We start from the raw sequence: 24,071 nt of genomic DNA, 5'->3' as shown, positions 1-24,071 counted from the left end.
TGGATTCGGACAGTGGAGGGATTATGCTTAGTTTAGCACTAAACATATACACTGGGGAAAAAGCTACATGTATAGGTTGGCTCTGTGGATTAGTGACAAAAATTGTTTATGGATACCTCTAAATATCACTGCTTAACACAGTATTATTTGTTTCATTTGTGCACAAGTATGTTACATTGTAAATGATGCAGACTACAGTCACTTGTTGCAGTTTACTGTTTTTTTTCTCGCAGTCTCACAACAACAAGGCTATGAAGTCTTTAACCTGATCATAGTTGTTGATGTTTGCCATCTTCCTAAAATGATTCGTTGCATTCTTTAACAGATTTAGTGAATCATTTCAACAGATTTTTCTTTCCCATCCAGTTTAGGTTTTTTTTTTCCTTTTGCTGTTAATCTTTTGGCAGTGAAATGCCACTGTGAATGTTTCACATCAAAAGCCTTATTGTAGCTCTATTTTCCAGTAGCCGCATCACAGGGAAAAAATGGAGGAAGTGTTGAGTTCCTTTATTGTGATCAAAAGAAAACGGAATGAAAACAGTAATTTTGTTCCAATCAGAATAAAATTTTCTTTAAACGAACGTTTTCTTGAGATTGCAACAGCTTCAGAGTTTTTACCAAGTCTGTTTTACCTGCCCTTTTCTGTTTATGTTGGCTGTGGTATTTATTCTATGCTTACACTATATATTAGCTTCTTAACTGAGTCTGTTCTGTGTCTCTTCAGTCAAGTCGTTGAAAAGCGTAGTAATTTTCACTTTTTCTTCTTTGTAGATACGGTGGACAAAGACAGCTGGTAGTGTGTCAGATCGTTTCCAGGACTCCAGCGTCTTCAACGAAACGTTGCACATCGCAAAGATCCAGAGGACCCAGGGAGGCCGCTACTACTGCAAGGCCGAGAACGGCCTTGGCTCTCCTGCCATCAAGTCCATTAGGGTGGACGTCTACTGTAAGTGTGATGAATTTGAGTCAGCACAGACCATTTTCATTTTTCAACATTGCCCAAAAACAATTGCCCATTGTTGCTTTACAGTAATAAGGTTGTGGTTGTTTTGTTCACGGACTTTGTATTTTTTTCTTGTGAGTTTAGCCTCTTTCTGTGTGTGTGTGTGTGTTTTTGTGTGTGGTTGTTATTATGTTTTTCTTCCTGGTTTCAAAGAAGTCCAAGTGCGGCAGACTGCAAATGGTAAATTGCCCAGAGGTGTGACTATCAGCGACTGTATCTGTGTTACCTTGCTAAGGATTGACCAGTAGACCCTTATTCTTCCATCTAATTCTATTTTGGCAAGATTCCAGACAGCCATGACCCTGAAAATGTTTCTGTTCACAGTCGTGATTTTGCAGCAATGCCAGCCTCGTAGTGGTGTAGTAAAACATACAACTCAAGAACCTTTTGCTTGCCTGGAACAGCATATATGTATGCTTTAGAATTGAATCGGTTTATTATCCTGCAAAGAAATTAGAACGTAAAGTGAAACAGGTGTTGCAGTATTAATTTATAAGTCAAAATGTTAACACAGACAGCTGGTGAACAGATGAAACGATACAAAGATGCATAGCCCAAAAATAGCAATGTTCCAGTAGTTATTATGATGTAACGCATAAGAACAGAACTTCTTCTTCCTCTCCTGAGAATGTTACTTAGATGTAAAGTCAGTCATTGTACATGCAGATTCTTTATTTTAAAAGCAGCTGCATGACAAATGCGAAAGGTTCATTAGCATTCATTAAGCAAACGTAACAAACTTAACTTTACTGCTTTTATTGATTTGTCAGTGATTATCCGATTTCACTTCGTGATGAGGAATAGCAGTCGCTGCCCTCCATCAGACACCCTCCAGCCTACTTATTTGTGCAAAGACAGCCAAATCTGGACTTTATGTTCAATAAGAAATCCGTAGTCATGCCATAATTAAAAGCTTGTCTTACTGTTTGAGCTTCATGAAATTCTACTGAGATACATTTAAAATGACTTGCTTAGTGCCTTTGAAAGATCTCCAAGCTGCCTCACTGATTTCAGCAGCTCTCAGTCCCTTGCTCTTCTTTTTTTATGCCAGACTGCAAGGAAAAAAATGTTGTATCTTTGAAAATAAATGACCCCAGTGTCCTTAATTTGTTTCCAAATATCATTTTCAATCACAGAGGAAAGAAAAAGGTAGTGATGCTCTTGATTATTTTCCAGCAACGCCTACAATAATTCCAGGCACTTTTTCATGAGTTAGGATTTATACTCCTGCAGTTCCCTGCATTGATGGCAGTGATTTGAGGCAGTATATTTACAGTAAAAATTCCTTTTTTATGTGTCAACATTATACGAGTGCTTCATTTAACTTGCGTTAGCAGGGAACATTTAATTGAAAATGACTTCATAGCTACTTAATTATGTCTTCTTTGTGCTGTGCTTTACAAAGTAGCCCTCTTGTAGTCTGCCTCATGACTTTAGAAAAGCTCAGGCTGGCATGCATTGGTAAAACGTTGGGATGTTAACAATGCATACATTTTCCAAATAACATTCTTAGTGTTCAGCCATAGTTCGGTTAGTAAAACAGTTTGAAAATCAATTGTGATAAATAATCCTGTCCAAGTTTGTTTATAACGTTGGAACTGACTTTTATTGTGAAGTACAAAGTAATTGGCATTTCTAAGCACTCGGTCTCAAGGACACGTAATGCCCTTCATTGCAGTTTGTTGTTCCATACAGTGCAGAAAACCTCTTATCCCCTAAAAAACAAAACAAAACAAAACAAAACAAAACCCTAGCACAGTAGCAACAAGAGTCACCCAAGAAGGAAAATCCTAACTTGTCTACAAATGCTCACCGTTTACTCCCCATTCTGTTGTGATTTTTGAATAAGTGTAATACATGCCAGAATGAGAACATGATAGCCTTCAAAGTAAGAGTTGTGCATTATCGCTACAACCAACGCAGCCAAGTCAAACGATGCAGCTTTTACTTTGAAGGCAAATCCTCTCCATTTCTGGACACTTTTAACAGTTTTGCTACCACTTGGCAAGCAGTTTGCAGGTGATCGCAGACATCTCAAGTCGATGTCTTCCATGCAAACTACTGGCAACAGCAGCAACCTACTAGCTACCAAAGCAATCACAAGGAGGTTTGTGGTGCAGCACTGTATACCTATTTGCAGCCATGCTAGCAACTCCTGTCAACCTACAGCAACCAACTTGCCAACCAATTGCAGAATACACACGTTTCCCTAGTAACCAGTGTTTCCCAGGGTGGTCACTGACTGGTCTGTAGGTCTGCATGAACGGGGCTGTTGGAATCAGTTTCACAGCGACTGCCAGAAACAAGCATCAAACACTCACAATCAGTTGAGGAATCCACTCTAGGACAGTCTTTCATGTCCCAAATGGAGCCAAATGTTGCTCAGTGCTATTGGTATTAAATAGTGTCTCATAATTTCCTGTTGATTAACAGTTACCCTCAGAAAACAATGTTAATGATGAATATACATTTTTATGGTAATACCACGTGTCTAAAACGGTTTCACTGATGCTCTCCATTTAATCGGTAAGGATACTAGCGTGCATGCTCTGAGGCCCCAAATCCACAAAAAATGTCGCTCATTTTTCAACTTATGAAAGAAGGATAATTTCTTCGAAGTATGCATGACTGAACAATGAATAAATGAGGCACCATCTTGTGATCCAGTTCCCCTTTATATACCCTCTCTTTCTCTCTCCCTCTCTGTGCTTCCTTCTCATGTCCCCCACAGAAATACAGAGTACATTGTTAACTGGCTCTCCTTTTCACTCTTCTTTCATGTCTCTGTCTTATTCTCTTTCAGCATGTGGGCTACATTCTTGTACTTGTTTATTTGGACTGACACTGGCAAAAGTTGTGGAATTGAAACTTGTTTAGAAAGCTTGTGGAAGGGCTTAGTGGTGCAGGAGGATGGGGCTGAATGCATCTCAGCTGCTGACAGTTAGAACCGTGTTCCTTCTGTGCACTATTTCACCTTGGCTGCACTAAAGAGGTGCAGGAGCAGACGTGGAAATGAAGCCCGAGACAGACTGGAGACACAACCTTAGCATAATAGAAAGGCATGGCTTCTCATCCAGCTTCATCATACGGTATTTTGCAGCCTTAGTTCTCTTGATGTTGAAAGCAAACTGATGATTGTCATTGGTGAATGATAGCGATGTAAATGAAATAAACTGGCTACTGTGAATAAGTATGCATAGTTTAATATATAGACAACGTCCATTGGTTACAGTAATTTGGTAACTCACACGGAATATTCCATGCATATTTTAGATCATAGCATTTGTTTGCTGTCCTTGTAATCTCCTTGCATCTGGCCTTGTAACACAGCATGTTTGTATTTCACAAGAAATGTGTTATGTTGCGCATCCAGTAAAAGCACATCATTTCTACAGAGCCACGTTATAGCTGTCCCCTGGGGGTGAATTTAATTTGTTGCCCTCTGCAGTACACGCTGCTTTTAGTGGTTTGCAGCTACAATTTCTGATTAGTATTAAAATAGATACCGTGGCTCCGGACCTCACAACAATAAAGCCATGAATTATATTTGCTTTCTGTTTCAGCTGCATCTTACATGTCTGTCTTGATACTCGTTTGTTTACATCTGACAAATAACTCCAGCAATAATGGACTATATCGCTTCTGTTGTAAAGGAAAGATAGTATTCATGACGAGACACGGGGCCCCGGCATGGTTTACAATGAGAGGCTTAAAACCTGAATGATCTTTCTGCAGCTGATTCCTTTTTACTCTTTTCTTCTGAGACTATTTATTTAGCTTCTGCTGGTTGGAATCAAGGGTCCTGTTTTCAATTTTCAAAAGAAGCACTCGAAATCTTATATTATATGTGTATCTTTATTAGATCAGTGAGCATGCTTCCCTCCTTTGTACGCGCAGCCTCACCCTGTTGTGCTTTCTTTCAATAAATTTTGATTTAAACAAAAACATTAAATGTAGATTCATGAAGCAGATACATGAAAATAAAATGACAGAGAAGCGCAAAAGTTCTCTTTAGAGTTTTCTGTGAACAGCAGCCAATATGAGGAAGGGATAATTAATGGTAATAACTGCCCTCTCCAGCTGGGAGGAGCTGATATTAGCTATATACCCAGCTCAAAGCTAATGTATTTACAAGGCTCAGAAGTCCATCTAAGCACATTTTATACCTGCTGACACCTCAGTTGTGTTTGTCCACAGTAGGGTCTATGGGGAAGGTCCTCTGCAAAGTTAATAAAGAACCTTGCCCAACTCCTACACTGATCGATTTTAAGCTTAAGATGCTCGCTTCTTTTTCCTGAAGGGGAGTCTTTTCAGTGCTCTCATTTAATTTCAGCTGCATTAATTTTGCTGCAGCATCTAATGTTTCATTGAGTGACTGATCGAGGAGAGCTTAAGAGTTCTTCAGGGGCAGCTTATTGCAGGCTCAGGGAGTTCATTGACCATCACCAGCACAATATATCTAAACGAGATTTGGCCAGAAGGCGAGCTGAGGAAAATGTTCATTGAAGAGACCGCTCAAAAAACAAACTGTGAGAAAGAACTTTTAGAGTCTGGTCTATTCCTTTTCATGGTAGTTGGTCAATAAATGTATGCTCCTTTTTCCAAAGTGCCAATGGGAAATCTAAAAGTCTTTAGAGACCCATTTGTTTAGGTTTTCTGGTTTAATAACCGATATCAAGGCCAAAATTTCAGTGTTTTCCCAGCAATTATTGTTTACAAATGTGTATTACAAAAAGAAAAGAAAAATGTATCTCAGCATCAGACAGTATGGTTTAGGCAGTTGCAATCCTTTTGCAGTGTTTATTTACATGCTACCAAAGTCTATTCAAATGTGATTGGTCAATAGAAATCAGGGCACAGAAGCCAGAAAGCTCACAATACAAAATATATTTTCCCTTGCCTACATGCTGTGTCTTCCAATGTGAAGATTTGCAGCTTGCTTGTGCCTTTTACATAATTTAAGTCTAGTCTTGGCTAAATCAGGTTATCCGAAGGCATCACTTTGGTCTCACTTTGATCACTGTGGAGCAGATGATACATTGGTTATATCTGGAAAAAAAGTAATATAATTCTAAAAATTATTAATATGCAAATCAGAAAATAATAATTGTCAGATTTACCTCACAGTCATTTAAAATGAATCCAACAGATGATCAAATGCAAAACAAATGACTTGTCTTTAGATCTCCTCCATCTAGGTCAGCTTTTCCTGAAATATACCATTTACTGATTTTGTGATGCTGGTCTTTTATTCTTTTATATAAACTGACAGCCTTCTATGTAATGCTGCACTCTGTTTCTGTTGCTAACATGCTAAATTTGGCCACGACATAGCAGTAATTTACAGAAAGGATGCAAACATGCAACAAAATGCACTGAGAGCTTTACGGAGAGAGATTGCTAAAAGGTTTATGTTTTAATTAACACATGTTTTTAAATTTCACTGAGCAAGCACTGTTAGCCTTGCTTGCCCTGGCCAAAATGTATTGCTCTAAACAATTTTAAACAAGCGTTGAATAAATTGAGCATATAAAAATGCAATACAGAGAAGGAAAAGAATTCCAGAGTTTACAAGAAAGAAGTATTTTGCACTGCCGAAGTATGTTGTGCAAATGATTTTGATGTTGTCAGACAACACCTGTTTTCTGTGCAAACACTGGGCTGTAAATGTCATTGCACTGAAACTTCCACTTGCAGCTTCACTTTTCCCGGTATTCATTCAAAAGGATTAGAAAGAGACAATAGCCTGCTTTCTCTGTGTTATCTTTGGAAGGACTTATGCAGCCCTCACTCCACAGCGCTGGTGCAGAAGCCAACGAATTTTAATAAGGACACTGTGTGTTTGTGTGTGTGTGTGTGTGTGTGTGTTTGTCGCCATGGACTTGGTGTTAATACTGAGCTCGAATAATTTTCGACATGTGAGAAGCGCTAATGTATGCGCCCATGTCTTTGTGTGACATGGTCTCATGTGTGAGAGGAAACAAAAATTGATGCTTCCTATTGGGTTCAAGCACACACTTATGCATGAACACACTCTTCACCAGTGAGGTCCTGACTCACAAACATGTCAAAGGCTTAACTTGTCTTGGCATAGGCCTCCTCAGCTGTGCAACACTTTGCAGCAACAGCATGCAGGGTGGGCTCACTTGGTGAAATGTGTCTGCTTGATGTTTGCTTTTCCTCGATGGAGTTCATGAAGGAGCTCAGAGACCAAACAGCAGCTGATGGTGTTTGTTTTGTGGACGTGCTGGCTTTTCTTTATCCAGTTTGGTCAGTAAAACTGGCATGTGCTATTTCATTGGGTGTCTTATTCAGGCTGCCTTGCTGAAAGGTGTAAATGTGCAGAGCAAGAGCATGAAAAGGCATTCTGGGGAAAAAGTTAACTCAGAAAAACAGACTATGGTGATAAAACCTGAGTTTTGAGTGATGCTTATGCACTTCCTATTAACTCCTATATCCTTTCATTACCCATGTTTGCCCTCTCTGCTTGCATTTATATACTCAGGAGAGGCTCCTCTAAAGTGACTAGGTAATTTATTTGGGTATGGGCAGAGGGAAGTGTGTGGGATGGTGATCTCAGGGGAGCCTATGGATTAATGGGTTCAGCTGGATGCAGTAGGTGCTGGCGGCAGGTTCAATAGGTTGAGTTATAACCCAGATTGAAAGAACTGACAATTGTTAAGTGTTGGACCCTCTTCTCATTACATTAAAACATTACATTGACTGTTTACTGATAAAAACAAATGATCTACATATGCTTTTTATCATCTCTGGAGAACATCCAGGAAATGGGTGAAAGCATCTCTGGCTGACTTTTAAATGTTTCTAACCATGCGTGCAAGTATCAAACAGAAAGTCGGGGTGTTTACAAGAAAATGATCTATAAAGACATGGGAATGAAACACTGTCCTCATATTGCAGTGTTTAACCAATGTGCACATAGATAGATAGATAGATAGATGTAAGGGGCAAATAGCTTTTCAGGATGTCCTCAAACAGCTTCGTTCCCCAAGTTCCAAATCTATTAAAAAACAAAGTGTCCACAAAGACAGCATAAAATGCAATTAAGTATATAACTGGTTAGATTAATGAAGCTTTTCCTGCCTCCGATAGTAATCCAAGTGCTAAAACACAGAGTTGCGTGGTCGCCTACAGCCATTTGCATGTATCTTTCCTCCGAGTTTTGTTGTTTTTGTTGTTGTTGTATTAATTAATATCAATATCAGCCAAAAGTGGGAGGGTTGCTTGACACACATGGCACCAATATGTTTTGTGGTTGTTCATGATTATTAATTGTCTCCATTATTGAGACAGGATGAGTAAAGGATAGCAAATGGCTCTTATGGATAGCTCATCTGTCACACAGATAGTCATAGAGTCATAGAACCTATAGCATGTCCTTTGTATACCATATGTACCTGTTACATGTGGTTTACATAGTACCTGTTCCTGCTTCCATGTAAGCTGTCGTTATTGGATACGTTGCTAAACAGCACGCAAACGCTGCAATGTTTAAAATATATGGAAACATAGGAAAATACAGTAGGAATTTAAGATATTGTAGTTAAGATAAGTCATCATTAGATAGTGCCTATTTTTATTGTTTCCAAAATTGAAAATTTATAAGAAAAGATACAGTCAGTTAAAAACAATCAGCATATTTGTGGTGATGAATACTAATTAGTAGAGGCACATCATCTAAAATCAGTACTTACTTCACGGTGCAGATTTACCGGAGCCAGCTTCAATATTATTCATTAATCCATAAAAAAAGTCTATGGCATCACCCTCTCTGTGGATTGTGCTTATTATATGGCATGACCCTGAATTTTTATTTTTATTTTTTGTTCTTGGAGATACAGACATACACAAAACAGACAAAAATACACAAATTATACAAACTATACACAAAATATAGTCAGTTATATTCAATTTTCAACATACCGAGTCCATGTCCAGTGTCTGACATGACAGTGGTAATAAACCCCTAAATTGAATTTCCATCATCCCTTTGAAACTAAAAGCAAAGTTATGTACGAGAAATGGCTGATGAGCTCCATCATAGTCCTTCTACGTGGCATGATCTATGAGCCTATGATATGAGGTGATGTGGATACATATGTACCTGTATAGTTTTCTGAAAAGATCCCATAATGTATGTACATCAAGATATATGTGCAGTGCCTTTAAAGTGCTTCTGGATGTAAATGGCCTGGTGTGATGAATAGCACGATACAGCCGCAGTGAGTTATCTGAGCCTTGTTTGAATCGGGACAGAATGAATCAACACATTATGTGTACATTATGTAAATGTTTGCTGGTTTGGTTAATGGAGGTAAAGCCAGTTCATGACTGCCCATTACTCTTTCAAGGACTCGCTCTAGGGAGGGGCCTTTAATCAGAGTAGTGAAGTCAACCTCATCTCTTGGCTTTGTTTTTCTCGCCATCAGGAGCTTAAAACATACTGCAGTGTGTTTGTGTTGTGTATGCTAATGTGATTATCCCTTGTAGAATTTCATTCTGATCTGCTTTTTGTTTTTTAACATCTCTCTGGGTGAGGAGAAGGCAACAGATGACAGCTAGCTGTTTATCTTACAGCCATCGTTTATGGAAACATTAAAAAACAAAACTGTTAAAAGAGCTAAATATAAAGTTAAAAAATCAACATGATAATTATGTTACCTTGGATTAATTTTTTTGAGTCAATAGAACTCTTTTTTTATTCATCCTGTGAATAACGTAATGTTGTCAGCAGGGACGAACGTTGTTATTTGTCATTAAGGCAGTAAAAGATCAATCTGAAATGTAAAAAAAAACCTGACTATGTGCTTCCGAAAGGATTTGACTTCACGAGATGTTCATTTCTGAATACTTTTGGATTTGATACTCCTACCATCTGGTAAGTGGTCATTATTGGTGCTGTGACTTAGATAGTTAATAACTGAGTGATTTATTCCAACAAACAAACTAAAGGTCAGTTGAAATCCATATCTCCTCAGTTAGCCCAACCAATAGTTTCTAAGAATAATACCTATTCAGATATATCCATGTATCATGATAGTTGATGTAAAAATCCAAAATGAAATACATAAATAGGAATATCTCTGTTTTTTAGCATGTGACGAAGCTGGAATATCATGTTTCCCTAGTGTTGGATCAATATATATCCAATATACAACAAATCCTAATAGTAATAATGTTCTGCTCGGGCTCGCAAATAGAGGTTATATTGATTTATTTTGCTTTATTCAGTGCTCTTTCATTTGTCTGAAATGGTCATTTTTCTTCCCCAACAAATACACACATATCGCCTACAACATGTCTTAAAAGCGGCATTTACTGCTTTACTTGAATAAGCTTTTTATTTTTTCAACTTCTTTGTTGCTGTCCAACTACTGCTACCACGCTCTACTTTTTTATATTTAGAGAACATGTTTTCAAATCATCGTTCACAAAAGATGTACCTTCCTTGGGTGTCCAAACCGAACATAGGAGAAGGTCATTAGGCTCAAACCAGAAAAGAACTCCATCATGTCACTGATGCTTTGCCTCCAATTCTAATGGTGGCTTTCTAGGTGTTGTTGTTTAGATCAGTGGTCTGTGGCCTCCTTGTTTTCCTTGGGAGATGAATTAGAGAGGAGATGGGCTGAGGCAGATGCCAGTGTCTAAGGGAGAGGATGAAGAGGAGATTCATTACTCCTTACCCCCCCCCAACACACATACAAACACAAACACTGCTCACACAGAGCAGAAATAGGCCTCATTATTTCCCCATTTCCATCACCGGGAGGAAGTGAGGGGTTGCAGCCCTTTCAGTCAGGCTGCTGACGTATGCCCCTCCATTTATCACACGCAATGTCCACGAGTACATAGAACAAACAGGCGCTGGTCTTACACCTACAGACATGACAGCACAGCACAGCATAATTGGAAAAGCATTGTCTCTAAGGGACATCGAGTCGTAGCGTTCTTTAGATTCTCTCTTCAAGCAACAGTTTAAATAGCACAGTTAAAATGAACGATGGCTTTTTTCTTGCTGGAGGAAAACTGCATCTTCTCTGTAAACTTAACCATAATCTGTTTTCAGAGCTTTGACTTCAAGCTATGCAGCGTTTATGAATAAGCTCTTATAGAAAATAAAAATAGATTTTTTTTTCACCATCATGCTACATTATCAAAATCCATATATCTATATTCACTTAGGCTGCACTGCTACTTTAATTGGCAGTAATTATACTTAACCAGACCCAATGACTGTGGCCTGAAAGACCATTACTTTGATACCTAATGTATATCCTATGATGACTCAAGATAGAGAGAAAACGACTGAGCGCATATGTAGCCTAAGGCAGAATGGTAGCCAGTAAGGGACATTTCATAGAGAAAGTGAGAGGAAAGCCACTTCCTCCCCGTCCCCTAGTACAAATTTAATTTCAAATAAACGCAGAGATGTTGAAATACTTAATGAATAATTCAATGCTTGTTAGTCAGTGCCACAGAGGCATGCCAAAGAAGTGCCATGGCAAGGGTGGTGTGTTGCCCTTTATAAGCCTTAACCCTGCATGTCTAGCTGGGTTAATGTTCCTGGCAGAGACAGCAGTGAAGCAGCTATAAACCCCCCAATGTCAAAGATGTGCCCCTTCACAGTTTAATAAAACAGCTGTTGTGACCACCAATAACTGACCTACTGATTATATTTCATTTCAAATATTCCTATAGTCCCACAGTGCTGTAAAATAGCACACATAAAGCTATCTGACCTAATGAACCTAATGAAGTGTTTTTATTACAAATGAGATTTAGATATTTATTACTGTTCTTCAGATGGAATCACAACAAAATCTGCTATTTATTTGTAAGTATTGATAATTATTATTTTTTATAAAGCACCTTCTTAAAGTTACAAAGAGGTTCACAGAAAAAAAAATGTTTTAAAAAGTCTGAGACATGGATAAAAGAAAATAAGATAAATAGTAAGAATGTACAAGAAAATTAAAACCAACATTGCCATCTGTCAGACGGTTGTGAAAGCTATAAAAATGTTTTCAAAAGAAACTAAAAAGACAATAAAGAAGTCGACATTGTGACTTGACTGGCTAGACTGTTCACAGTTTGAGAGCTCTAATGATAAAGGCCTGCTGATCTTTGAATAGAATAACCAGCAGCCCAGATGTAAGTAAGTGCCCAGACACATGGGAGACTAACAAGCTCTTCGTATAATTGGCAGCAAGCCTATTTAAGCCTATTTAATACTTTAAAAGTCATTAGTAAGGTTTTAAAATCAGTGCGGAATTTAATGGGCAGTCAGTATAAATTTGCTAATACTGGAGCAATATTCTCATATTTCTAGGTGCCAGTTAAAATCCAGGCAAAAATGTTTTAAATGAACTGACGTCAATAAAGTGAGTTGTGACTGATGCTGTCAAGGCAGAAAAAGAAATAAAAGAACACATGACCTTATGTACGTCATTAGCAAACAAGAATGGTCTCATTTTTACATTTTATTTAAGCTGAAAGTTTATATTTTTTAAAATATAAATCAAAATGGTAAATGTCATATAAGAAATAGCTTATTAGATGTGTTTTCAAAAGTGTGTTTTTAAATTATCTGGCTTTACCGGCTTTGACTTTAAACACTTGATTTTTAATAAATTTATTAAACATTCTTTAAATGGATGTCACAATAGTAGACTGTGTCAATGCTTTTTAAATGAAAAAAACCCTGAAATTTTAATTAGTACCCATAGTTGTGTGTGACATATTTGCACTGTTATTAATCCTCTGCATCAATACTTTTTGGCTTTTTGGGGAAATGCACCTGTATGCTTTCATGCTGAAGATACTCGGTGATAAGATTGTTATTGTTCTTGCCCTGTAAAGTGAACATGAAGTTAACGTTACACCCTGTTTATCAGTAAGACTAAAAACAGGAAAAAGCTAGTCTATTTCTATAACACAGTCGATGACAACAACCACTTGTCTCACAATTTTATGCTGCCCAAACAAATCTCAAGCTAAACAGGAGGAAGCCTTCATGCCTTAATGAGATAAAGTATTTTGTAGATTATCCTATCGTTTTTCTGCACAATGGACAAAGTCAGAGCATCATTTTTTCCCTCACATTTTTGGAGAATCACTGGTTTACTGCAGAGAGCACAAAAGGCAGAGTTTGCATGTCATTAGTTGATGAAAATCCCCCCACAAAGAACTCACCAGAATATTAAATCTTTAATGTATATATTTACTTTTACCTCTTTTAGTTTGCTTTACAGCTTTACAAGTTGAAATAATATTACATCTTTGTCACTATTGTGTGTAATAAGGGTGAGTTTTAACAATACATTCACAGGGCTAAAGATTGGCTATTAGCAGGAATTTAGCTGTCAGCAGCAGTTTAGATTAACAGAAGTTTTACAGATTTGATGTAGATTCATTTCTACAAAGACACAATAGACAATTCTGAAAGTGAGGAATTCATTTCTTTTTTAAACATGTATTCTTTTTTTTAAATTTTAATGCTCGCATCACATTTCAGATAGTTGCTAAAGGAGCAAGGGTTGTGTAAAAATAACCAAAACACCTGTTGAAGCATTAATAAGTAACACAGCAAGTCAGAAAGATTTATGAAAGAAATATGGTAGCGGTTCACCTGTTTGAGAAAGACTGTGTGGGCAACTAGTTCAGAATAACTATTTGGGCAAATGATGAAGCCAAAACCCATCAGTCAGTCGGTAAAGTTGTTCTGTTTGCTACAAGTGTTGCAGCTTTAACTCGTTATGATTTTATTTTCTTTACCTACCTGAAAAGTAGGTAAAGTTGTGCCAGAAAGTTTAACTCTGCTTCTAATGCATTTATGGATTTCATAATCTACAGTACATAATATGATGAGATGTCTTTGTACACAACAAGCAAGGCCAACAACCAGTACTGAATGACCGTGACCTGCCCTCAGGGAGACCTTCATTAAAAGATTAATAACCAGCTCATTCTGTGGTGGAAATCATTATGTGGGCTCAAGGCCTGTCATTGAATGCATATTGCTGCAGAACTGAGAAAGTACAAATTACATCTGCCATGTGAAAAAAGGAAATCGAATAAACTGGAACCAGAAATACCTCTGCCCTCTTTAAATGCAACTTGCACAATGGTCTGCTGAATATGTTGAGGGAACATTGGCCAAGCAGACATCATTCAACCTCATGTTTAGCCAAATAAAAAAGGAACCTACGCAGCCTCATCTTATCACTGTGCACTGCAGCTAATAAAGTATACATATAACAAGCCATAAACCGCCACAACAGTCTTTAGATATTCAACATCACTGGAAATCTAGCCATGTGGGTATCACGCTTCTGACTGACTCTCATTTTGCAGCGTGTCCACTCACTGTTTCTTTGTTTCTCGGCACAGAAACGTGTGCGCCACACCGTCGCGTCTGAACGAGTTTCTCAGTGGATTCTCTCCTCTCCCTCCCTTTTATCCCCCCGACAGCACTGAGAGCAGAGCAGCACATGAAGCTGCTCACGCTCATATCTCATGTCTCAGAGAATGATATTCAGTTTACTGAGATATCTCTGCTACACAGGCGCCGTCGTCAGAGTGGACTTATTGCAGAAATAGATGCATCATGCCCTCAGCCGCCCGCCAAACTCATCCATCCGCCTCGACAATCACGCTTTAGTGTGAAGCAACAGATGACACCAAATAGATACAGTTAGCGGGAGGTAGTTATTGTGGAGTGTAGCCATGAGATAGAGGTCACTATTGCCGAGGGTTTGAGAGATGGAGGGAAAGGAAATGTTCTGACAATAAATTACATTCACATATTCCATCAGAGGCCTCTGCATGAGATGAATGTTATATATCACTAAAGTGGGTTATTAACCTTGTGACCCACGCAAATGAAATGCAATAAAGTGCATCATTCAGCAAACAGTAATTACAAATCATCTATATCATGGTGTATTTGGGCTCACTTATTTGATGTGTGTTTACACATAACAGTGCATATTGTCAACAATTTTAGATCTTTGTGCGCTATATTTATCCCAAGCGTAACACATTAGCCTGAGAAAATTACAGAAATGTCATGTAGAATCCTCCGTGCCCATAGTTTCAGTTTATTGTTATTAATCTAAAGCATTAAGGAAAGAAAAGGGCCCTCTTGCTATGCACATGAACAAAGACATATGAATACTTGATGGACATTAAATCAGGTGGCAGACTCATTCTCAGCAACCACTCTGTCTAAAGATCAACTTTATGACTTAGATAAATGTCAGGATAACTTTATTGTTTTAGATTTTTTTGTTTCTGGGGGATTTTTTTAGGATTACTTGTCCAAATTTGTTTTTAAAAAAAAGGGGGATTGCCATTAATTCAGACCCGGAACAGTCCATTAATCCTATATCTTTCAAGCCAAGCCTTTTTTTTTCCCTCTTTCTTTTGTTTCTGTTAGTTTCTGACCTCGACCCCACTCCCGCCCATCTCTCGCACTCGCTCACGGCCCCTTGGCACAAAATAAAAGCAAAGAGCTTGTCAGTGACATAAGAGAGCTGTTTTCACTCATGAAAGACATTTCACAAATGTCATTCAGGTCAGCAGCTCCCGCTGGTAATCATGCTGGGACAGTGATTAGGTGAAATTAATCGCCACCCTCTGTTGCTCATGGCTGACAGCCCGGAAGCCTGATAGGCTCTCTCTTCTCAGGTGACTTTGGCAAGTCAGGTGGAGAGGGTGAAAGACATCAAAGCCAAGAAGAAATAGACAAACCCACGTTAGATTAGCACCCAGGAGACAGCACTGAAAAAGTGTGCGTCTGTGTGTGTGTGCGTGGCATGTTGGTGTAGGTGGAGTGGGGCAATACGTGTGTTTTCATGTAGGTGTCTGCGTTTTTTTGGCGGTGGGTGGGTGGGGGGGGACATGAAAGGGAAGCAGCAATGGTTTGATGTGATAATGAAGTGCCTTCTTTAGTCTTCAGTTTCTCTTTTATCCAAACCGCTCACTTGTGCCTATTTGTCCAACAAATGTTTTGGTAGGCCTGTAAAGTACAAATCTGATTTCTGCTAGTCAAATGGGAATATCATCATCATGTCGGCTTTTATTTGAGGTTTTTTTTCAGTGTAGAAGATTAAAAAAAAAAAGATAAACCGAGCGTTGTACCCTTTTATGCTCGTCTTGTGAGACTTCCACTGCCTCGCATGCACATTGCATCTAACGTTTGCACTTCTGCGCATCATGCTGCCTCCCCCGCCTCCCATTACAGAGAAACCCAGAGTTTGGAGACTTGTCATGGCTGATAGAGGTGAGCGGGAGTGATGCTACGGTTAGTGCGCTAGAGCGTTTAGCTGTACATGGGCAGATTTACCGGCCTGTGAACCCATAAACCTGCAATTACAAACCCTAACAACTCTGGCGCAGACTGCTTGTACACCGCAGTTTTCCTGTGGGCTCTGGGATTTAAGCTTCACAATCAGTCAAGCGTGACTTCAGAAGCTAATTGCACAAGAGTGACATGCACACACACACACACACACACACACACATGCACAATCCTTCTGGGGGGAGAAAAAAAAATGATGGTGGAGGTGGAATTTTGTTTGAAATTCATCAAATTTTAATCCACTGCGTGCATTTCCATATTTCCATATTTATCTCTTTGCGCTCCTAGCATCCACTCCTTCTCTGCATATCATTTCAGCCCTATTTATAGCTCAAACTGCTCCTTACCTAATATACACATATACAGGCACTTTCGTTGTCACCAAGTATAAAAAAAAAAGGCATCCTCCTATCAGGTCCAATGTTCAATGACACATGTATCCCAAGGTAGATAGGGCTGTCAATGAATCACTCCATTCCTGCCGCAGTTGGTAAACTGACTGTTTGTAGCAGGAAACGGATGAGGCAGACGCTGGGTAGAGTCAGAGATAAGATGTAGGATTCATACTCTTCGTCTCCTCTCTATAATGAATCAGTGTATTTACTTAGAGCAATCTGCTCCTCTAAAATGGCCCTGCAATTGCTCTGTCTCCTCTAGAGCGTTGTCACCCCCCTCCCCTGCTTTTTTCTTCCTCCCCACCCCTCCAAAGGTAATTGCTCTTACCTGAGACACTGTAATGGATCCTGGATGAAGTATTGACCGCTGCTAGATTTTGATTAAGGGGCTGTAGGGCAGAACATGTCTTTAATGAAACTGAGGAATCAGCATTCTCTGGTTGGTGTGTCCAGGAGGGATGCTGTGGCCCACAGCCCCTTTGATTAGGACCTGATCCTTTGCAAATCCAGGGGTGGGCCAAAGCTGCAGAATTAAAAGGAATGAATTTATCCATTAATGATACCTAAAGCATGTGTAGTTTTTCTCTAGAGGCTTATAATCATTAAATATTTGGGTATTTACCGTGAGCAGTTTGCTCGCTTTTTTGCTCGCACATTAAAACACCAGCTCAGTCATCCACCTTGTTGCACATTGGCTGATATACTAACTCCCCCATCAACACCTTCAATCATATCCCCCTCTCATAGGTCACTCGTTATCAGTTAGAATTTTAAGGATGAAGAATAGCTTGCGTGGGTGTCTCTCATCCTTTCCTTAAATTGCCTCATTTTTTTCTTTTCTTTTTTTTTTTTTTTGCTCGTGCAAAAAACTGATTGCATCTCGGATGGAGATGAAAGGGAAACAGCTAGCTCCCAACGTTCGTTAAGCGTGCAAATGGACATAATCTAAAAGGCGAGTATTAGCATGCTAAAAGACACCACAGCTATGATGAACACCATTTGCCAAGGCTTAATGCGATAGCCGGGTAAGATGATTAACTTTGAATCCATTTAATCAACGACAGGCACTTTCTCAAATAACCAACTGTCTGGTATTGGGGTAAAACTTCCTTCAGATCTGTCAGGGAATGGCTAAAGTAACAGATGTGTCAAATCACAGAGTGCCTGAATGAGATCAGAGGCCAGCCAAACAGTGTTCTTTGAAGTGATGGACATCAAACATCATTTTGTGCAGAGTATTTGTCATCCTCTCTCGTCTTTGAAGCTCACAATGGAGTGCGACTTGGAGCACACAGCAGCTCGATTTGACTGGGAAGTCAATGTGCCCTTGGGCGGCATCCTATTGACTTAAACAGTTCAGGTAGTGGGCTTCTCACCTCCTTTCTCACGTTGACCCCCGAGTGCATGCAGATTGCTGGCTCCCCCTAATGCGATGAGAATTCTGACCCCTTCACTCGGACCTCTAACCACAATCAAGAAATGCGTATTGTGAGAGATTATAGTTGTGATTGCTGTTACGGTACAGATTTGTTATTGCTACAGCATCCTGGAAAATATAGTGTGTGAATGTGAGAGTGAATGAATATAAGCATATATGATGCTATATATATTTATTTATTTATTTTTTCGAAATATGGTGACATATTGATCTATAGATTTGTTCTTTAGTGAATAATGGGAAAGTGTTTATTAATGCCTTCCTCCTCTGTGTGTGTGTGGGATCCTTTCACAGACCTTGATGACCCGGTGGTGACAGTGCACCAGAGTATAGGAGAAGCTAAGGAACAGTTCTACTATGAGAGGACTGTATTCCTGCGCTGTGTGGCTAACTCCAACCCACCCGTCCGCTACAGCTGGCATCGTGGGAGAGAGGTCCTGACGCAAGGCTCAGACAAGGGTGTGGAGATCTATGAGCCATTTTTCACACAGGTAAGTCGACAGGAACGTGATTTGAATGAATATCTCAAATTAAAATGAATGGTACATGTAGAGAAAGTTGATCTATTTTAAAGGTCTAGAAGAAGGACATGGTATGACCAGGAATTATGAAACAAATGTAATAGCCAAGACAACAAATTCATCAATAAAGTGTTTTCAAATGTCAAGAAAGACTTCCACTGCGCCTTCCTATGTGACACCATGTGGACATGGCTCGAGGGTTATCCGCCATATTGGAAGTGATACAACCATTGGTTGCTAGGGAAACGTGTTTTCTGATTAGTTAGCCGTGGCTCCTAAGGGGCTGGCTGTTACTCGTGACTGCTTTGGTTGCTAGCAGGCTGTCTGTTGATTTTCATGCTTTTCTGCAAATATTTGCTAATTACTAGCTGAGTGATAGTACAACTTGATAAAGTGCGACATGAACTTGAAATGGACGGGGTTTACATTCTCAGTCAAAGTTATGATTTAGTGCTGATTCCTTCTTACAAAAGGTGATACTTTTACCTGGAAGACAACATTTCTGGTGTTGCATTTTTAAAGAGGCGAAGCTCCAGCAGAACTTGCTGTACGAAGAACGACTTTATTGCTTGACCAACGCTCGACAAGTCCACCACTTCCACTAAAACCATGATCACAGCAATATCCTCGTGACCAAAGTGAACGCAAGGAGGCTTTTTTCTTAACCAGCTGGAGAACATGTTTTTCCATAGCGACATGTGGTTGTCACGGATCTGTCAGCCTTTATGATTGAGGATTTTGCAATCGTTTTCCCAGCAACTGACGCAACCTCCAGCAACCACTTATAACTGCTCGGGTTGCCAGATGCTTACAGACCAGTCTGTAGATTTGTCTGACATTGCCACCATCATCATAACACATCGAGATGAGTTCAAGTTTCCAACCATGACTCCACAGCCGTCTTTTTTTACTGACTGTTGTCTGATGTTGTTAGCATTTGAATGTGAACCTTTGGTAAAAGTCTTTGAATTCTGTTTTGCCATTAAGACATGCACCTCGTGCCCTCCCCCAGAGACTACAAAGAAAGAACAAATAGGCTGATACCGTACAGAGGATCTGAAACCATTTAATAACCTTCTGAAGGCAAAGCACAAGCTCCGTTTATCAGGTGCTAAATTAGCTGAAACTCTGTCTCACAGCGTGCTCTCATATTTATTTAGCGATCCACTCATGACCAGAATTAAGTCGCAGCTGTGGCACCTTCATGTGTGTGTGTGCTGGTTGTTTAACCATGGGAAGGCGAAATAAATTCCAACAAACATTTTCATTATAAATCAAGCAGTTTTGGAAAACACTAACAAACAAACAAAAAAGGCTTGGAATTCTCCAGAAATTCCCACAGTATATTGCTCTCTCACCATGGAACCATTTTTTTGTTTCAGTTGCAATAAACAGAAAGAGCAAAGTATTATTTTTGCCATCAGATGTGAAGCTTCATTGCACTCCATGAATTACGCAATGGCCTTTATTACAAATATAAATGGCCTTTGGGAAAAAAATAAATAAATAAGCCCTGCACCTAAAGTAAACCATCTTTCTTAGCAGTGCCATTATTTATATTTGTAAAGCACTGTATTATTGCATATTGTGGCATATTTTTAAAGGTACTGCAAAGCTTTAAAACTGATGCATACACATGCAAATGTAAATCATGATATATCTTGACCTCATTTAACAATGCGTTAACAAACCCAACATCACACTGTCACAACAGCCGCACACCCTTTCTGCATTTTTCTCCAGCGAGATGAGTAAGAGGCAGTTGCTAATTACCGAATCAACACAGCACGTTGTCACGTAATTATAGTGTTTCTATTTGATTTGGGTGATTTGATTATGTATTGGCAATAACATTGTGGCTATTTGTTATAAAAACCCTGCTGCATACCTTAGAGTGCAGCACCAGCCTCACTAACCCAGTTTCATGAGTTACATGCATATTAAGGATTTGCAGATGCTGAAAGGCTGCAGAAAGACTTTTCTTCACAAATCAGTTCTCTCAGATGAGCAAGTGGGTTTTCTTTACCGTCTGAAAATTGAGAAGCTTTGTTCCAAAATGGATTTTGTGCAGTCAACAAAGAACTGATTGAGATTGTTCAGCCACTTGTGAGGGAATTGTAGTTTTCTTTTTCTTTTTTATTTAATTGATCGAATTGGATGTGAGTTGTATGTGATGGAGCGTCTGAGAGAATACAAAACTATGACAAAGCGAAAAAGATATTTGAGAGGGGAAAAGAGGCTTAAGAAGTGGCAAGAGGAAAAGAAAAAAGTTTTTTTTTTTAAAAAAAAAAAAGAAGTGAAATTGATGTTTGGCCAAATGGAGAAAGATGGCTGGGAACTAATAGAGCGGGTGAAGGAGTCTGAAGAAGCTGCACAACCGGGCCCCAAAAGACACTTCTCCCTTCCATCCTGCTCTTCATACCTCTTTGCTCCTTCCCTCGCTCCTTCATCCTGCCCTCTATTAAAGCTTTAATTGGGTCTGAAATTTGAACACAACCCAAAACTCAGAGATTAGCATTACGTGAATCCAACCCCAAATAAATCCTGACTAAACTCCAAGTAATTTGCACATATAAATGGCTAATAACATTATTTTTCAACAATATATTGGAACTTGCCTGAACTCTCCGCAGACTATTCAGGGAATCACTTGTAACTGACCTAAATCAAAGCTGCAGCGTCTCGTTTTGTCTCCTTTTGTCTCCTTTTCCTTTTTTATCCATGGATTTTTAGTTCTTTACGACTTCCTTTCTTCACTCTGGCACAATTCTTCCAGCCCAGCAAAATGCTTTATATTCCCACTGATGCTGTAGAAATGCAGGAGTGGCATTTTAAACCAGTTCGTAATTAAGCGAGCAGAGGTGGGGCTTTATTGTAGAAACCACGTCCTGCTGTCTGTAACGTTTTCCCTCTGGCTGCAAAACTTTGCCTGCAACGTGTCGAAAATAGCACAATTATCCACTTCATCCATTATTTCTGCTTCAATTTTAGGCTATTAGAATAATTAACACTTATGGATTTGATGTTTTTGTGTGCTATGATATTCTCTTTTTTTTAGATGTTACCTTCTATAAAATGACAATAAGCCGTAATGTATCATTTTCTAATTTGTGATGGGCTGTAATATCAGTGTTGGAGTTGCCAAGATGTGGGAAAAAAAATGTTGTTTTTTTTGTCTTTTTTTGCTGTAATTAATTAGGATGCCTACTGCAACTGACTGTTTGTCCAGCTAGCTTATGGAAAAGGTCAGAAAGAAAATCAATTTATTAACTGCTTATTAACATTTACAACCGCAGGCCTAATGTAGTTCACTTCACTTAGATACAATTTGACCAGCAACAAGAATGTGAAATGAGGCTGATAAGACCTTTTTTATTCACATTGTTTGGTGAAAGTTTGCATTATTACTGTATCAGATTTGCAGGTATAAATGTTAGTGTTTCCTGTGAGGAATTGGCAAATTATTTTGATCCGAATGTCAAGGCTTTTAAGTAGGTAATCAAATAGTCTAGTGGATGATTTATTAATGAATTAAAAAGCTAAAAAGGCAAAAAGTGTCTCAAATGGTTACCACATCTCAGAATGTGGTAACCATTTTTCTGATTCATCTCCCTCAGACATTTTCCCAGAGCCAGTGTCCTGCTGCTCGCATGAAAAATACCCTCAAGTCATTTTTACCACCAAACATCTTAAGCCCAAGTGGTTTCAATTTTAGTTTTTCTTCCTCACAAACATGCAGTTAAAGCATGAAAACAAAGCTAGAGATGGCATATTTTTTGGCTGATAGACACCACACGCCTCCCAAATTTCTATAGACACCTATTAAGTCTCATTCCCAAAGCTCTTTATGTACTTTAGTGTTCAATCTGTCCATCAATATGGCCATCAATCCCTCGGACCACTTTGGTTTAATGGCTTCAACCCCTCGCATTTTCCAAATTGTCTTTCCTACCAGTCGCACCAATTGCATTTTGAATACCTCAGTACCATAGGCATCGTTCCCCTGATATCCGCTTCAAAGCAAAAGTGGTAACGGAAAAATAAAGGAAGCGAAATGTTGGGTCCATGGCTCATCTAATGCAATTAATTTATCCATGAGCCTCACCAGAAATGAAAGGGTGTGAAAGTCGTGAGTGATTGCAGCGTTGCGTGTGCTGCCACAGCATGTGGCTGACTCATCTTTGATTCCCTCCCCAACGCATCCCCGCACCCACACACTGGAGTCAGCCAGATCAAAGATTTACATCCTTATTGTAACCTTTCGGGTGGGGCTCGCAGTCGACAGGCCTGGTTGGAATCAAACGCACTTTGTCAATGGGCGAGCCATTTCTGTGGAGAGATCCCCTACTGTGCCCATCTGTATTCCTGGAGCTCTGTGGCAAAAAAATGCTACAGGGCTTTTCACTAGAGAGTAATCCACTCATTGCTGAAAAACATCAGCATCATTTTCATTTAGATTTAACTATGAAATGTTTGAACACTGTGGCACTTTTTCACCTGCCTTTATTAAAATTAAATACGTGTTAATAAATATCGACTTTTCTGCGGAGCAATTCGGCCTTTGTAATCTCCTTCCCAGTGCCTATTTTTTCATATTCCTTTCACTTGATTATGTTCATATTTTTGCACACATTTGCATACCAGTGTTGTTTTTTCGTCTGAGCTGCAGGGGGAAACGAAGATTCTGAAGCTGAAGAATCTGCGTCCCCAAGACTACGCTAACTACAGCTGCATCGCCTCTGTCAGAAACGTGTGTGGCATTCCTGACCGCAGTGTTATCTTCAGACTTACCAACAAGACAGGTACTCCACATCATTACTGACTTTTGTGCACAGAAAGCTCATTGCAACCAAATAATTATATCCTAAAAAAAAAGAAAGATGTAGAAAGAGAAAGATGAACTGTCATGCATCTTCTCAGCTGAGTTATTCTGTAACTGTCATAACTGCCAAAGCCGTCCATCTTCCTCCAGTCTATCATCGATGCTCTCTTTTTCCACAGCATCCCCGTCCATCAAACTGCTGGTAGAGGATCCTATTGTTGTGAATCCAGGACAGACAGTATCCTTGGTTTGCATCACTACTGGAGGTGAGCCACCTCCCATTCTCACCTGGGTCAGCAGTAATGACAGCCTGCCACAAAGAAGTGTGGTGAAGGGCGGCACACTTACGCTTCCGGCCATCACCTCAGATGAGGCGGGGGTCTACAGCTGCGTGGCCAGCAACAATGTGGGAAACCCTGCTAAGAAGTCCACTACCATTGTAGTGCGAGGTGAGAATGCATACCTGCAACAACAATATATAGATCCCAACCTAAGATATATATTGTTTTT

At 39.3% G+C, this 24,071-nt stretch overlaps 1 protein-coding gene across 4 annotated transcripts in view; it reads left to right on the top strand.

Annotated features, from left to right (window-relative positions):
* The window catches only part of mdga2a (MAM domain containing glycosylphosphatidylinositol anchor 2a), a 205,908-nt gene that overhangs the window by 87,679 nt on the left and 94,158 nt on the right, over positions 1-24,071 (top strand). For 2 of the 4 annotated variants that reach the window (XM_006793045.3, XM_006793043.3), the window contains exons 3-6: positions 772-946; positions 18,513-18,709; positions 23,409-23,541; positions 23,741-24,010. In XM_006793045.3, the coding sequence (XP_006793108.1) occupies positions 772-946; positions 18,513-18,709; positions 23,409-23,541; positions 23,741-24,010 (775 nt within the window). Of the gene's footprint in view, positions 1-771; positions 947-18,512; positions 18,710-23,402; positions 23,542-23,740; positions 24,011-24,071 lie in introns of all 4 variants that reach the window. The other 2 variants (XM_006793044.3, XM_006793041.3) reach the window with 1 other exon arrangement.

The sequence above is a fragment of the Neolamprologus brichardi genome, chromosome 15 (genome assembly GCF_056152115.1).
Source record: "Neolamprologus brichardi isolate AB-2024 chromosome 15, ASM5615211v1, whole genome shotgun sequence".
NCBI lineage: Eukaryota > Metazoa > Chordata > Actinopteri > Cichliformes > Cichlidae > Neolamprologus > Neolamprologus brichardi.
This window is presented reverse-complemented; position numbering and strand designations above follow the sequence as displayed.